At 47.6% G+C, this 14,053-nt stretch overlaps 1 protein-coding gene across 2 annotated transcripts in view; it reads right to left on the reverse strand.

Annotated features, from left to right (window-relative positions):
- Nucleotides 1–1,177, reverse strand: part of GM2A (ganglioside GM2 activator) — a 48,643-nt gene extending 47,466 nt beyond the window's left edge. Inside the window, exon 1 of one of the 2 annotated variants that reach the window (XM_088447184.1) lies at nucleotides 773–1,168. In XM_088447184.1, coding sequence (XP_088303310.1) covers nucleotides 773–886 — 114 coding nt within the window. In that variant the 5' untranslated portion in view covers nucleotides 887–1,168. Of the gene's footprint in view, nucleotides 1–772 lie in introns of both variants that reach the window. The other variant, XM_088447183.1, reaches the window with a different exon arrangement.
- Between the last annotated feature and the right edge of the window lie 12,876 nt (nucleotides 1,178–14,053).

A 14,053-nucleotide genomic window follows, 5' to 3' on the forward strand; every position in this document is an offset into this window, starting at 1 on the left:
ATACATCACACCTCCAGATCTTACTGCAGATTAATTTGATCTGGTGATATGATGTACGATCCCATGCAGCGCTATGCGGGTGTGGGAGTGGGGGTGCTGGCATATCGGTCAGTCGGCCACCCGATCGCACCGTGTGTGGGGACCGCCCGATATGTCGGCCGTCGGATCCCCTGTCGCGTCGCAAGGTGCATATTGCACAGTGTATGGGCGGCTTAAGCCCTGGCCAACTTCACCATACGCCCACCCTTGTATGATGCCACAGCTGGGATTGCACATCAAATTGACTGAGAAAAAAATGCTGGGGAGTTGTTAGGATTGTACAACTTGTAGAGGTGTGATCATCCTGATATTGTCACATTTCTGCTACCAATTTGTGCTGTGCTTTTTTACACATTAAAAGGGTGCGTCTTTTATACACTATTTGCCTATAATAGATCTATTTAACACTCTGAAATATTGGGAAAGCCAGAAAAAACGCACAGGGTGACAAGAGGTAAAAATTACCCAGGAAACATTGTTCATATGTGAACATTTCAGTTTTGGCATTTAGTGGCTCTTCCTGATTATATACAGTATAAATATACATACACACACACACACACAAACAAACACACATCTAAACATTTTAGATTTTATTCTACTACAACAATCGTGGAATCTATAGCGCAGCATCTAATCAGTACAATACTTATGCTAATACACTATGCTCTTGTGACTACAGGTTAAAGTATCATCGTGCAGTGGTAACACAACATAAAGTTTTAGTACTTACCGCTGTGATGCTCCATGGTATTCGGTTTACCAGGAATCCTGTGGTTGTCACCAATTTAAATTGCCCTAAGGCGACACAGGCAAAGAAAAAATACAAATGTATCTTTCCCATCATGGATAGATGCTTCAGTTATTCACAGAATCAGCAGAGAGGGTGCAGCTTAATCTATCAGCAATCTTGATGCTTCCTGATCTATTTGTAGAAGAAAAAATAACAAACATATATATATATACATCCAGGAAACAGTGCAGGCTTATTATATGCAAACTACTGGCAGGAAGACATAGCACTGTGTAAAGGGGAAATAAAAAACTGCTGCAATCACTTTCAGTTAATAAATGTTTCCCTTCCCTAGCAGTCACATGACATTCCTCCTGCTCAATAGGCTGTGTGTTGTAATGTAGTGTATTGTATGACCAGTAGCATTATGGGAATGACTCATTACACATAACAGACAACAGACAATCTGCTGCTCTCTGCTGTTCGAAGCTGGCATAACATGTTTATAAAATAAGCACAACACAAAGCAAAGATTTAAAGAAAATAACAATATAGTGAGAGGGTCTAGTAAATAATAAATATAATCAAAGACAGGAGAAAGGAGAGATTTAGTCAATGAGCTTATGGTTTAACTATTTATTAATAATCACATTTGCAATGCGATATGGGCTTGACATTACCGCCCATAATCGCATTGCAAAATGCGATCATATCCAGTGGCAAACGCAGGATTTCTAGAGGGGGTTTCCAAATGCTTGATTTTAGAGCAAGTGAGGCCAGTTCATGAAGAGGACATAACTAGCACTTAAGCACCTTTAACATGTATCATACAAAGTATATTGTGTTGCATAACTCTAGCATATACAGGACCAGCAATCACAGTAAGCCATTAGATGCAGATCCTGCCTGAGCTGAATGTTTTTATGTCAGATGTGAGCACCATTCCAGAGCAGTGGAGCAAGTCCGGGAGTCTCGGGGAGCAGCAGAAGAACCTAGCACTGCCCTGGACATATATGTACATATTGGTCTCCTTATCCACTGGATAGTGTATTATTATATGGTATTAATAATTAACCCTATTGATGGATTATAGCAGTCCACCCCTAACAGTGCATGTTTTCCAGATCTCCTAGTTGGTGCACAGATGTATTTATTACTGGCTAACACATGTTAAGAGATCCACAGGTGGTGCTAATTATTTCATTTGTGATACTGAGAAGAACATACAGCACTAGTAAAATTATATTATATTACTATTTCTATTGTTGTTATGGTGTGGGCTGGGGAGGGGGTTTTCTAGGCAACCGGACCCCCCCCCTGCATTTGCCTATGATATCACCGAAATGTATAATCCGGCACATGCAGGGACAGGGGCTCTGAAAGGAGAGCTGCCATGGCTGCAGTGCATGCGCAGTCACGCTGACTGCACATGCACGGCCACCTCCGCCGGCTAATTATGCACGGTGTAGCCCATAGGCTACAGTGGCTAATGCCAGGGGCATAACCAGAGGTATGGGGCCCCCATAGGTCTACCTGTACAGTGCCCCTGTAGTTGAACTCATTATGCAATACCCCCGGTAGTTGTGCCCCTTATGCAGTGCCCAATATACAATGCCCCCTGTAGTTGTGCCCATTATGCAATGCCCCCTGTATTAGAGCCCCTTATGCAATGCCCCTGTATTAAAGCCCCTTATGCAGTGCCCTCAGTAGTGCCCATTATGCAGTGCCCCAGTAGTGCCCATTAAGCAGTGCCCCCAGTAATGCCCCCAGTAATGCCCCTAATGCAGTGCCCCCAGAAATCCCCCTAGTAATGCCCCTTATTCTGTGACTTCAGTAATGCCCCTAGTAGTGCCCCTTATGCTGTGGCCCCCCTCCCCTCCCCTGTGCAGTACTTACCTCTCTCCAAACTGGCCGCTGGGCAACGCTCCAGTCCACACCGTCAGCTCTCCCGTATTGACGCTGCCGCTGACTGGATCTAGCAGGGGCAGGTTCCTCTCATCGCGGGTGATGTCACCCGCGCACTGCATCACTGGGAATGCTGGCCTCTGAAGTGATCATAGGTGTCATTAGTCTCTGATCGCTTCAGAGATCAGCATTCCCAGTTGTACCAGCAAGTCTTGGCCAGCCGTGCTACATAAGGTGCAGGGGGATGGTTGCTGGGCTGCCGGGCCCACTAAGCCGCTGGGCCCCATAGCAAGTGCACCCCCTGCACCCTCTATAGTTACACCACTGGCTAATGCCATCTTCAGATGGCGTTAGCTGCGGGGACCAATATACGGAATGCAACATAGAAGTATGATTGGGAAAATAATATCTTAGAGAAGATTGATATGACTTTGACACATGCAACGTTAGGTGATTGATAAAGGAAAAAAGATGAAAGCAGACACATGAATGGTGGAGGTAAGTATATCACTGCTCTAGCGTCAGGATTTTTGGATCAAATCTATTAAAACATCATGGGGGAAATGAAAAAGCCTACAAGATGCAAGCATCAGCGCTATTCCAGCAAGTCTACCTGATGTTTTAAAACGGCAATCATTTAAATGGGCAGCACTAACCTGGAATTGCACTGATGCCTGCATCGCGCTTCCCCAATAATTGATCCAAAAATCGTGATACATAGGGCATGGAAAACAAATGATTTTTTAAAACCCCGGAGATCTATGACCATCCCTAAGGTGTAGTCTATTTTTATAGAGTAGTTTGCAGTAAGGCAAGTATTATCCGTGTGAATGACTGTCAGACAAGGACAAAAGCTTTGATAAAGTAGCACAGTTTGCTTCAATACACTCACTGTCACTGGGGAATGCGGTCAAAACTCCAAAAACGACATTTTTCTGAGTTTGGTTTGTCTGTGAGACTTATCAAACCTTCTAGAGAGAGAAGTTGTCCATAGAAACAATCATATTCTAACAATTACTACATTCTATAAAATGTTAGCTAGAAGCTGAGTAGATGCTATCAGTAACTACTCCTCTTGTCCTCTTTAGTACGTTTAATAAATCTCCAATTTGCTCATAATTTGCTAGTCCCACATCACTTCAGGTGGTTTCAGTAATAGCCCTTTCACACATAAACCCCGGCTCAGACCCGGGACACTGAGCACGGGTGGAAGCCGGGGTTTCACTGCATACCCCCTTTGACACATGGCGGTTTGACCCAGGTTATTCTTCTAGTGACCTGGGTCTTCCATCAGGCAGATGGTGTCATCTACAAGTGTCATTGTGTTCACCAATTCGCACCTTATAGGTATGACCATGCCGTTCACACTACAAGTGACTTGGGTCAGACCCGGGAATAACCCTGGTACCGAGCAGGGTCGGGGACCCAGGACTCCGACACCGGTTGTTTCTGTTCACACGTAGCCAAGTGCTGGGTCGATATGCGTGCACCGACAAAAACCCAAGTATTTTGGCTATGTGTGAAAGATGTGTAAGAGACTCTAGAGCTATTGCACAGCTCCCCACAGAGCAAGAGAATGAATGGGATAGGAATGATCCATGGCCAAGCGAAGCACAGCAGCGTAAAGTGCTCCTTCCCTGCCATTTTATCGACGTTTGTCCTCTGTATAGTCCGTGATCTGCACCTGTTCATATGTTACCATCTTTACCCACAAATCCATGTGCATGTGATTGGGATCACATAATCATAGGGTTGGGTACAGGATGCCGGCGCTCAGGATCTCGGCGGTAAGAATCCAGATGCCGGCATCTCAACTGGGTCACAATCCTGACAGAAGGAGGTAAGTATACTACCCTTCCCCTACCCCTCCCTACCCGCAGGGTAACCCCCCCACCAGCAGCCTAACCATAACCCGCCCATAACCTAACTGTAATCCTCACCCTAGTGCCTAACCCTTGCCGGTATGTAGTTTGGAAGCCGACGGTCTAAATCCCGACCGCCGGCTTCCAGACGTTCTAATCCCGGCGTGGTACTAATGACAGGCGTCTAAATCAGACACCTGTCATTAACCAGATGCCGGAAGACCGACGCCCGGCATCCCGATCGAAGCCGGGCGCGGGCAGCCACGGGGGGGAGGGGTTAGGTTTAGGGCTCCCGTGGGGGACTTAGGGTTAGGCACCCCCCCAGGAGGTTAGGGTTAAGCTAGGGAAAGGGGGGGTTAGGGTTAGGCACCCTTGGGGGGAAGGTTAGGGTTAGGCACTCGGGGAAGGGGGGTTAGGTTTAGGCACTTAGAGGGGGGATTAGGGTTAGGCACTTGGGGAGGAGGTTAGGGTTAGGCACCCCTAAGGGAGGGTTGGGGGGGGGGAATTAGGTTAGTGATACTTACCTTAGGGACGATCAAGTTTTTCAACCATGCGTCCGGCGATAAAACCTACTACACCCCCCTAACCCTCCCCCTAACCCCAATATGTCGTGAGGCTGGAGACAGGATTCTGACTGGTGTCGGGATAATAACTACATCCATAAACATATGCCCTGTGCACTTTTGGAAATGAACACTTCTACTTAATTAAATGTGAGATGCTGCACACAAATAAATAGTTTATATAAAGCTAGTGAATGCACATCCATTAATTAATGTTAGTAAGAACCTTAATAAATGAACCCCAATGTCTGATGCAGTTGTAGCTAAAGAACTCATTCTAGTTTATAAATCTTTCCTAGTCAGTTGCAGGAATGAATAAAATAAGTATCGGCACATTTATGTAGAGCATGGAGGCCACTATACAGCTTTTATCAGCCTGTAAATTTAGGTATCTGCACCATTTTCACAGAAAAAAAGCACTGCATAGCATATGTGTATCATACTTACCTACTCTCCCGGAATGACTGGGAGGCTCCCGAAATCCGGGTGGTGTTCCCGGTCACCCAGTAGAGTGGGAAAGTCTCCGGGCTGTCCGCCAGCCGCGCACATCCCACCGCACCTCCCCGCCGGTATCCAATTTCCTCCCACGGCCTCCCACTTATACAATACAAATGGGCGGTTCGGTGGGAGCGTTATCGTGGCACCGCCCCCAGCTGCACAATGCTGTTACTATCTGCATTGTGTAGGGGTGGGGCTTTGTTGACGCAATTGCGCAATCACGCCCCCCTGCTCAGCCCCCCAAACTCTCGGAGGTGATAGCACACCCTGAGTTTAACACTAATGTGATAGCTATGTCCATGTTATAATTCTGAGCAATAGCGTAAGGACTTGCAGTAAAGTGGGGTCCCTTGATGGGGGCTGCAAGCTTAAATGCATTGATCAAGTCATGACCCAAAACCCCACTGTTTATTATTGTTCTTAGTTATTATGGTGAGAGCAGAACCCCTGTCATATATATATATATATATATATATATATATATATATATATATATATATATATGTAAGAACAGTTCATCTCTGCACTCACATCCTCATCAAGTGAAAATAGTATATGGGGGGGTGCTCCTCCTCAGGTCAAAAGGCCAGTTCAATAATATATACATATACCACACACAAAAAAGAACGTGGAATGAGGGCACTCACCAAAAAAATGGTGCTTAGTTAGTCTGTGACTTCAGTAGACCCAGGATGTATTGGTGATTTTTGGATTGCTGCACCTTGAGAATGGCCCTTGTCTGGACCGAAACGTCGGTATTTTGTAGCACCTATGAACTACTAATTTGATGCTCTGATTAAAAATAAGCTGATCTTCTATTTTTTGGTGAGTGCCCTCATTCCACGTTCTTTTTTGTGTGTGGTATTTGTATATATATATATATATATATATATATATATAGCAATAGATAAATGGTGGCACTCCACGACTTGATAAGTGATCAAAAATATTTAATCCAACGTTGCTCTTCCTCTGGCATGTGCCCTAAACGTCGGATTAAATCTTTTTGATCACTTATCAAGTCGTGGAGTGCCGCCATTTGTCTATTGCTATACGGGGCCTGCTGGTCCATGGAAGGCACCCACGCCAGAATTATCTTACTCTAAGTGAGTGCCGGGACTCTATTGTTCTATTGACAAAGGAGCTCAGTGCTCCGAAACTTTGTTTTTTTTATTATGTGACACCATTTAATATATTTACTCCACAACCAGTCTCTGAGTGCCGCAGCCTTCTTGTTTCATTATACATATATATATATATATATATATATATATATATATATATGTATTGTGATAGGATCACTGGTAAAGTGGTCTGTGGCAGGTACATTTGTCCCAGATTCCTGTCTTATATGTTTTAAATCCCCAGGAGAAAGTCTGCAGTGTAGCAGGCTTGAGTCTCGGCTTTTTGAAAAGCCGGTTTGGGACCAGGGGGTTGTGGGTGAGAGGAGAGGGAGGGCTCCACCCACGGCCACTCCAGGTTTTGGTTCTCGCAGCCTGGTAACAGGCTTGTTAGGGTTCCCACCTGAGAGTGGCCAATATAAGCCTTGTGTGTTTAGGGCTGAGTGTCTCACCTGGGAGAGCAGGCAGGGAGTTTGCTCAGAGACACTTGAAAACCTATTTGTAAGTGCTGTGCTGTGCCTTTGTTGCTGGCGAGGGCATTAGGCCCTGCCAGGTTCTTGTAGTGAGGGAAGTCACTTGTGAAGTTAGTGCCCCGACAGGGCTAGGATTTATGTTTGTTTTCTTTATGTTATTTCTGACATTGTACAATAAAGACTGGCGCCGACCAGCTTGTACCCGAATCCAGTCTGGTGTACTGTTTCCCAGCTGCTGTGTGTGAAAGGAAGGAGTCCTCTACCCAGGAGAGGGACCCCCTAACCTGACTGCATCACAATATGGTGGAGAATGCGGGCACCCACACACACTGAAGTTGCAGCGAGAGGAAAACTTTCCGTTGAAAAATTAAAGGGACAGACACCCAATTGGTGAGTGTGGAAGTAACACTGTGTCCTTGGAGTCCCATAGAGGAGGCATCAGCCAATGCTCAGAGAGGTAAGGTTCAGCTTCCAACCTACACCCCAGGACACAATGGAGGACAGCAGCTCAGCAGGAGACAAACAGAGTTCAGCAGGAATCCACCAGGGTGCAACTGTTGGCCTTGGAGACAGCCCAGAGGCAACAACAGGTCGCCGTCGAGGAAACCTGCTGGGCCTTAGCGGAAAACAGCCGGGCCTTAGCGGAAAACAGCCAGGCCATAAAAGAGGTGGTACAGCACCTGGTCGCCCAGCCCAGAGATGTTACTACTGGTCCTCCCACCACCACTCACTCCATACGAGCCAGTCACTTCCTCCAAAAGATGACTTCGGGCGATGATGTGGAGGCCTACCTCAACGCATTTGAAAGAATGGCCAAAAGGGAGAGTTTGCCCAAGGAGCAGTGGGCAAGTCTGGTGGCACCTTTTCTGTCGGGGGAGCCACAAAAGGCCTATTTCGACTTATGCCTGGCTGATGCCAAGGACTATAAAAAACTAAAACAGGAGATCCTAACTCACTTGGGAGTCACCACCTTTGTTCGTGCCCAACGGGTCCACCGCTGGGAGCTCCATATGGACAAGCCTCCACGTTCACAGATGCATGACCTCGTCCATCTGTCCTCAAAATGGCTACAGCCCGAGACGCTGACGGAACCACAGATCGTGGAAAGGGTCATGATGGACCGGTACCTGCGATCATTGCCTGTGACTCTGCGCAAGTGGGTGAGCCATGCAGACCCTAAGTCCGCGGACCAGTTGGTCGAGCTGGTGGAGAGGTACGTGGCGGCTGAGGAGCTGATGAGTATGCCCCACCGAGCCCCGATGGCGCACCGGCGAACTCCCACAGACACTGGTAAGACTGTTCCAGGGGAGAAGGGTGCTGGGCGGTGGAATGTACCTAAGACTGAGGGTGTAGAACCTGGAGACAGGCCTGCCAGGCCAGGAAGGTTCTTGCCCCGTAAACGACTAGACATTAATATGATTCAGTGTTTCCGATGTGGTGGCTTCGGCCATATTGCCGCTAATTGTTCACTTACAACTGAACCTATGCAATGTGATACTGCTCATGTCTACCGCAGGGGGTCTTTCTTTGCACAGACAGCCTGTACGGCTGACCGGCAGGCTGAGACTGATAAGCACATGTGTGTACTCACTGTAGATGGCAACCGAGTAGAGGCACTGTTAGACTCTGGTAGCTTGGTGACTCTTATGAAAGCTGAGCTGGTGAACCCCTTGAGGCGTAAGGGGAAAACTGTTGGTGTGACCTGCATACATGGGGATACTCGATATTATGTTACTGCCGAGGTGAACATCGAAACACCATGTGGTTCTGCTATAGTTTCTGTGGGTTTGGTGCATGGTCTGATGTACGATGCAATATTGGGGAGAGACTTTGCTCACTTCTGGAAGTTGTGGGAAAGCCGTTTTGTTCCAGAAGTGAACAACCCCGACCCATTTGAGAAGGTTGTCGATGTAGTGGAAGAGGGAGTTTCTTCTGAGGCAGAGTTATTCCCTTTTTCTACTATGATTGGCGAACTAGAGAATGCGGAGCGTGACGGTGGCCCGCCAACTGATGTACCTCCCATTGAGGTGGGAAGTGTTGTTGGGCCAGGTGATCGTCTGCCTGATTTAGAGGTCAGAAGAGAGGTCTTTGCCGTGGAGCAGTTGAATGACCCTACTTTGGTAAAAGCCAGGGAGAATGTAAAAGTAGTTGATGGTAAACCCGTAGACCCTGATAGTCCTTTGTCCTATCCCCACATGGCAATGTGGCAGGATTTGTTATATCAGGTGACTAAGAAGGGGGAAGATGTTGTGGAACAACTAATAGTTCCCAAAGCCTACAGAAGAACAGTGTTGGATCTGGCCCATGGTCATATAACGGCAGGCCATCTAGGGGTAGAGAAAACCACTGAGCGAATAATGCAGAGGTTTTTCTGGCCCGGGCTTCATAAAGAGGTATCTGACTTTTGCGCATCCTGCCCTGAGTGTCAGTATCATGCTCCCAGGCCACATTTTAAGGGTCCACTAGTTCCATTGCCTATTATAGAGGTGCCGTTTGAAAGAATAGCGATGGATTTGGTTGGACCCTTAATGAAGTCTGCCAGGGGACACCAGTATATTCTGGTCATAATGGATTACGCTACCAGGTACCCGGAAGCGATCCCGTTGCGCAATACGTCAACCAAGACCATTGCCAGAGAGCTAGTTCATGTCTTTAGCAGACTGGGTATACCTAAGGAGATACTAACTGACCAGGATAAACCGTTTATGTCGAAAGTCATGAAAGAGTTATGCCGCCTGTTCAAAATCGAACAGTTAAGAACTTCGGTTTATCACCCCCAAACCGATGGGCTGGTCGAGAGGTTTAACAAGACGTTAAAACACATGCTTAGGAAAGTGGTCGACAAGGATGGTAGGGATTGGGATTACTTATTGCCGTATTTATTGTTGGCCATAAGAGAAGTTCCCCAGTCCTCCACCGGGTTTTCACCCTTCGAATTGTTGTATGGGAGACACCCAAGGGGTTTACTAGACATTGCCAAAGAGACAAGGGAGGGGCAGTCCCCTTACAAAACGGTGATTGAGTATGTTTCTCAAATGCAGGAGAGAATTGCTGCAGTAGTGCTGATAGTGAGAGAGCACCTGGAACAGGCTCAACAGGCACAGCAGAGGGTATACAACCGCAAATGCTCGGTTACGCAGCTTTGCTCCTGGGGACAGAGTGTTAGTATTGGTTCCCACTGTGGAAAATAAACTTTTGGCTAAATGGCAAGGGCCCTTTGAAATCTTAGAAAGAGTGGGGCAGGTCAATTACAAAGTTTACCAGCCGGGGAAAAGAAAGCCGGAACAGATATACCATATAAATCTGTTAAAGCCCTGGAAAGATAGAACGGTACTGTCGGCCGTCCGAGCCCCTCCAGTAAATCCAGGGCCTTTAGTTCCCGAAGTGACAGTGGCAAAAACCCTGTCGGCAATTCAACAACAAGAGGTCAAGGAGTTTCTGATCAGAAATAGGGTGCTGTTCTCTGACGTACCTGGGAAAACCTCGGTCATTAAACATAACATCATCACTGACCCAGGGGTTAAAGTTAATCTAAAGCCCTATAGGTTACCAGAAGCACAAAGAGAATCGGTGTTGAAAGAAATTAAAAATATGCTAGAGTTAGGGGTTATTGAAGAATCACATAGTGAATGGTCAAGTCCCATTGTGTTGATTCCAAAGCCCGACGGGAGTGTGCGTTTCTGCAATAACTTCCGAAAGTTGAACAGTGTTTCAAAATTCGATGCCTACCCGATGCCAAGAGTGGATGAACTGATTGAGAGACTAGGGACGGCAAGGTATTTAACCACTCTTGACCTAACCAAAGGGTATTGGCAAGTACCGTTAACCGAGAGCGCCAAACAAAAGACAGCTTTTTCAGCGCCAGAGGGCTTGTTTCAGTACAAGATGTTGCCCTTCGGGCTACATGGGGCACCTGCTACCTTCCAAAGAATGATGGACAGGATTCTAAGGCCCCATAGACGGTATGCGGCTGCTTATCTGGATGACGTAGTCATTCATAGTCCTGATTGGCAGTCTCACTTACCCAGGGTACAAGCAGTGTTGGACTCCATCTATAAGGCAGGTTTGACAGCCAACCCAAAAAAGTGTTGTCTAGGCATGGAGGAAGTAAAATATCTGGGATACACCATTGGCAGAGGCCTGATAAAGCCTCAGCTCAATAAAGTTGATGCCATACAAAACTGGCCACGGCCTCTGAATAAGAAGCAGGTGAGAGCCTTCTTGGGAATTACGGGGTACTACAGGAGGTTTATACCCAACTTTGCCACCATGGCAGTCCCACTGACTGACCTGACCAAAGGCAAACAAAAAGTCATGGTGGAATGGAGTCCTGAGGCAGAAAAAGCTTTTCAGGAGTTGAAAGTAGCGTTGTGTTCCCAACCAGTCCTGATGACTCCTAATTTTGACAGGGAGTTCATAGTACAAACCGATGCATCAGAAGTAGGTATAGGAGCGGTCCTGTCCCAGAACAAGGAGGGTGAGGAACACCCTATTTTCTATCTAAGCAGAAAGTTGAGTGTACATGAGAGAAACTATGCCACAGTGGAGAAGGAGGCGTTGGCCATAAAGTGGGCATTAGAGGCTCTCAGGTACTACTTGGTTGGAAGAAAGTTCAAATTGATCACTGATCATGCCCCTTTGAAGTGGATGTCCGAAAATAAGGACAGTAATGCGAGAATTATGAGATGGTTCTTGGCGTTACAAACTTTTACATTTTCAGTGGAACACAGGCCAGGAAGCCAGCTGGCCAATGCAGACGTGTTGTCACGCGTTCATTGTTTGGAGGCTTCAGTTGTTCCGCCCCCCACAGGTCGAAACAAAGGGGGGGGGATATGTGATAGGATCACTGGTAAAGTGGTCTGTGGCAGGTACATTTGTCCCAGATTCCTGTCTTATGTGTTTTAAATCCCCAGGAGAAAGTCTGCAGTGTAGCAGGCTTGAGTCTCGGCTTTTTGAAAAGCCGGTTTGGGACCTGGGGGTTGTGGGTGAGAGGAGAGGGAGGGCTCCACCCACGGCCACTCCAGGTTTTGGTTCTCGCAGCCTGGTAACAGGCTTGTTAGGGTTCCCACCTGAGAGTGGCCAATATAAGCCTTGTGTGTTTAGGGCTGAGTGTCTCACCTGGGAGAGCAGGCAGGGAGTTTGCTCAGAGACACTTGAAAACCTATTTGTAAGTGCTGTGCTGTGCCTTTGTTGCTGGCAAGGGCATTAGGCCCTGCCAGGTTCTTGTAGTGAGGGAAGTCACTTGTGAAGTTAGTGCCCCGACAGGGCTAGGATTTATGTTTGTTTTCTTTATGTTATTTCTGACATTGTACAATAAAGACTGGCGCCGACCAGCTTGTACCCGAATCCAGTCTGGCGTACTGTTTCCCAGCTGCTGTGTGTGAAAGGAAGGAGTCCTCTACCCAGGAGAGGGACCCCCTAACCTGACTGCGTCACAGTATATATATATATACACACATAAATATCATATACATACAGATGTCTCCTCATATACTGTGGCTTCAGTGGCACCACATAGCTCCTCTTGGTGGACCAGGTCTTGGGTAACTAATTCACATAAAACAACTGTAAGCATCAAAACTACTTTGCTAGATTGCACTGATCAATTTGATGTGCAACATCTAAAGCTGCTATGAGGCAGAGTTAAATGGGGGGTTGTAAAGGAACCGCAAGAGGGGGTCAAGACGGAGCCATGACGGGTGGGAAGTAGGAGGAAAGCAGAGGGTGGCAGGCCAGCAAGAGAGGGTGTGTAACTGCACGGGATTGATACTGAGGTAACCTGGTTCTGTTATACTGAAGGTCAGCAGAGCACAGCCACAAAGAGAAGAGGAACTGTGATGCAGACAGAGGGCTTGATTCAGACCCGGTCGTTCTGACAGAGCGCTCGCTCTGAATCAGAGCCGCGTTTTTTTCTTTTAGAACGGCCTCCTGGCCCGCTCGCATAGCTGTGGGTGACCACCCACAGCTACAGCGAGCGGCCATGATGATGGTCGCGATGGTCAAGACCATTGCGACCATCGGGCTTGCGACGAGACCCTTGTGGTAGGGTCTCGTGGCCGCAAGCCCCAGAGAGGTTTCAGCTCTAACAGCCGAAATCTCTCCACTGACATCACTCGTGATGTCAGTGGAGCCGGCTCCGTCGTGCGCATGCACTGTGGGCCACCATCGACCCGGTTGCGAGCGCTCAGCGCTTGCGACCGGGTCTGAATCAGGCCCAGAAGCCCATAAAGGTAAGTTTGGGCTGGAGTGGCATAGGAGGTGGGACTGGAGCTGAAGTGAAATGGAGGGAACTGGACTCCAGGGGAGATGTACTAAGCTCTGGAGAGTGACAAACTACCAGCCAATCAGCTCCTAACTGCCATGTTACAGTCTGTGTTTGAAAAATAACAGTTAGGAGCTGATTGGTTGGTAGTTTATCACTCTCCACTTTATCACTCTCCAAGGCTTAGTACATATGCCTGACACAAGGGGGGGTTGGAGTGAAGGGGGAGAGGGACTGGAGTGACACATGGGGGGCTGAGACTGCTCTATAGCCACAATGGGGATAAAACTGCTGTAGAGCCACAGGAGGAATGAGGCTGCTTTTGATACATGGGAGTAATGAGGCTGCTGGAGAGAGATAGGGGGTACGAGGCATCTGGGGAGACACAGGGGGAATGAGAAGACTGATAAACACATGTGAGGATGAGGCTACAGGAGAGACACATGGGGGATAAGGCTGGAAAGACACAGGGGGCATGAGGCTGGAGTCAGACAGGGAGCTAGGGGCTGGAGTTGAATAGCAATGGGAGCAGGAGGTGACATGGGGCATGAGGCTGGAGTGACATGGGGTTGGAGGCTGGAGGTGACATGGAGCAGG

Source organism: Taudactylus pleione, unplaced genomic scaffold (genome assembly GCF_031769625.1).
Source record: "Taudactylus pleione unplaced genomic scaffold, aTauple2 ptg000422l, whole genome shotgun sequence".
In the NCBI taxonomy this organism is placed as follows: Eukaryota; Metazoa; Chordata; class Amphibia; order Anura; family Myobatrachidae; genus Taudactylus; species Taudactylus pleione.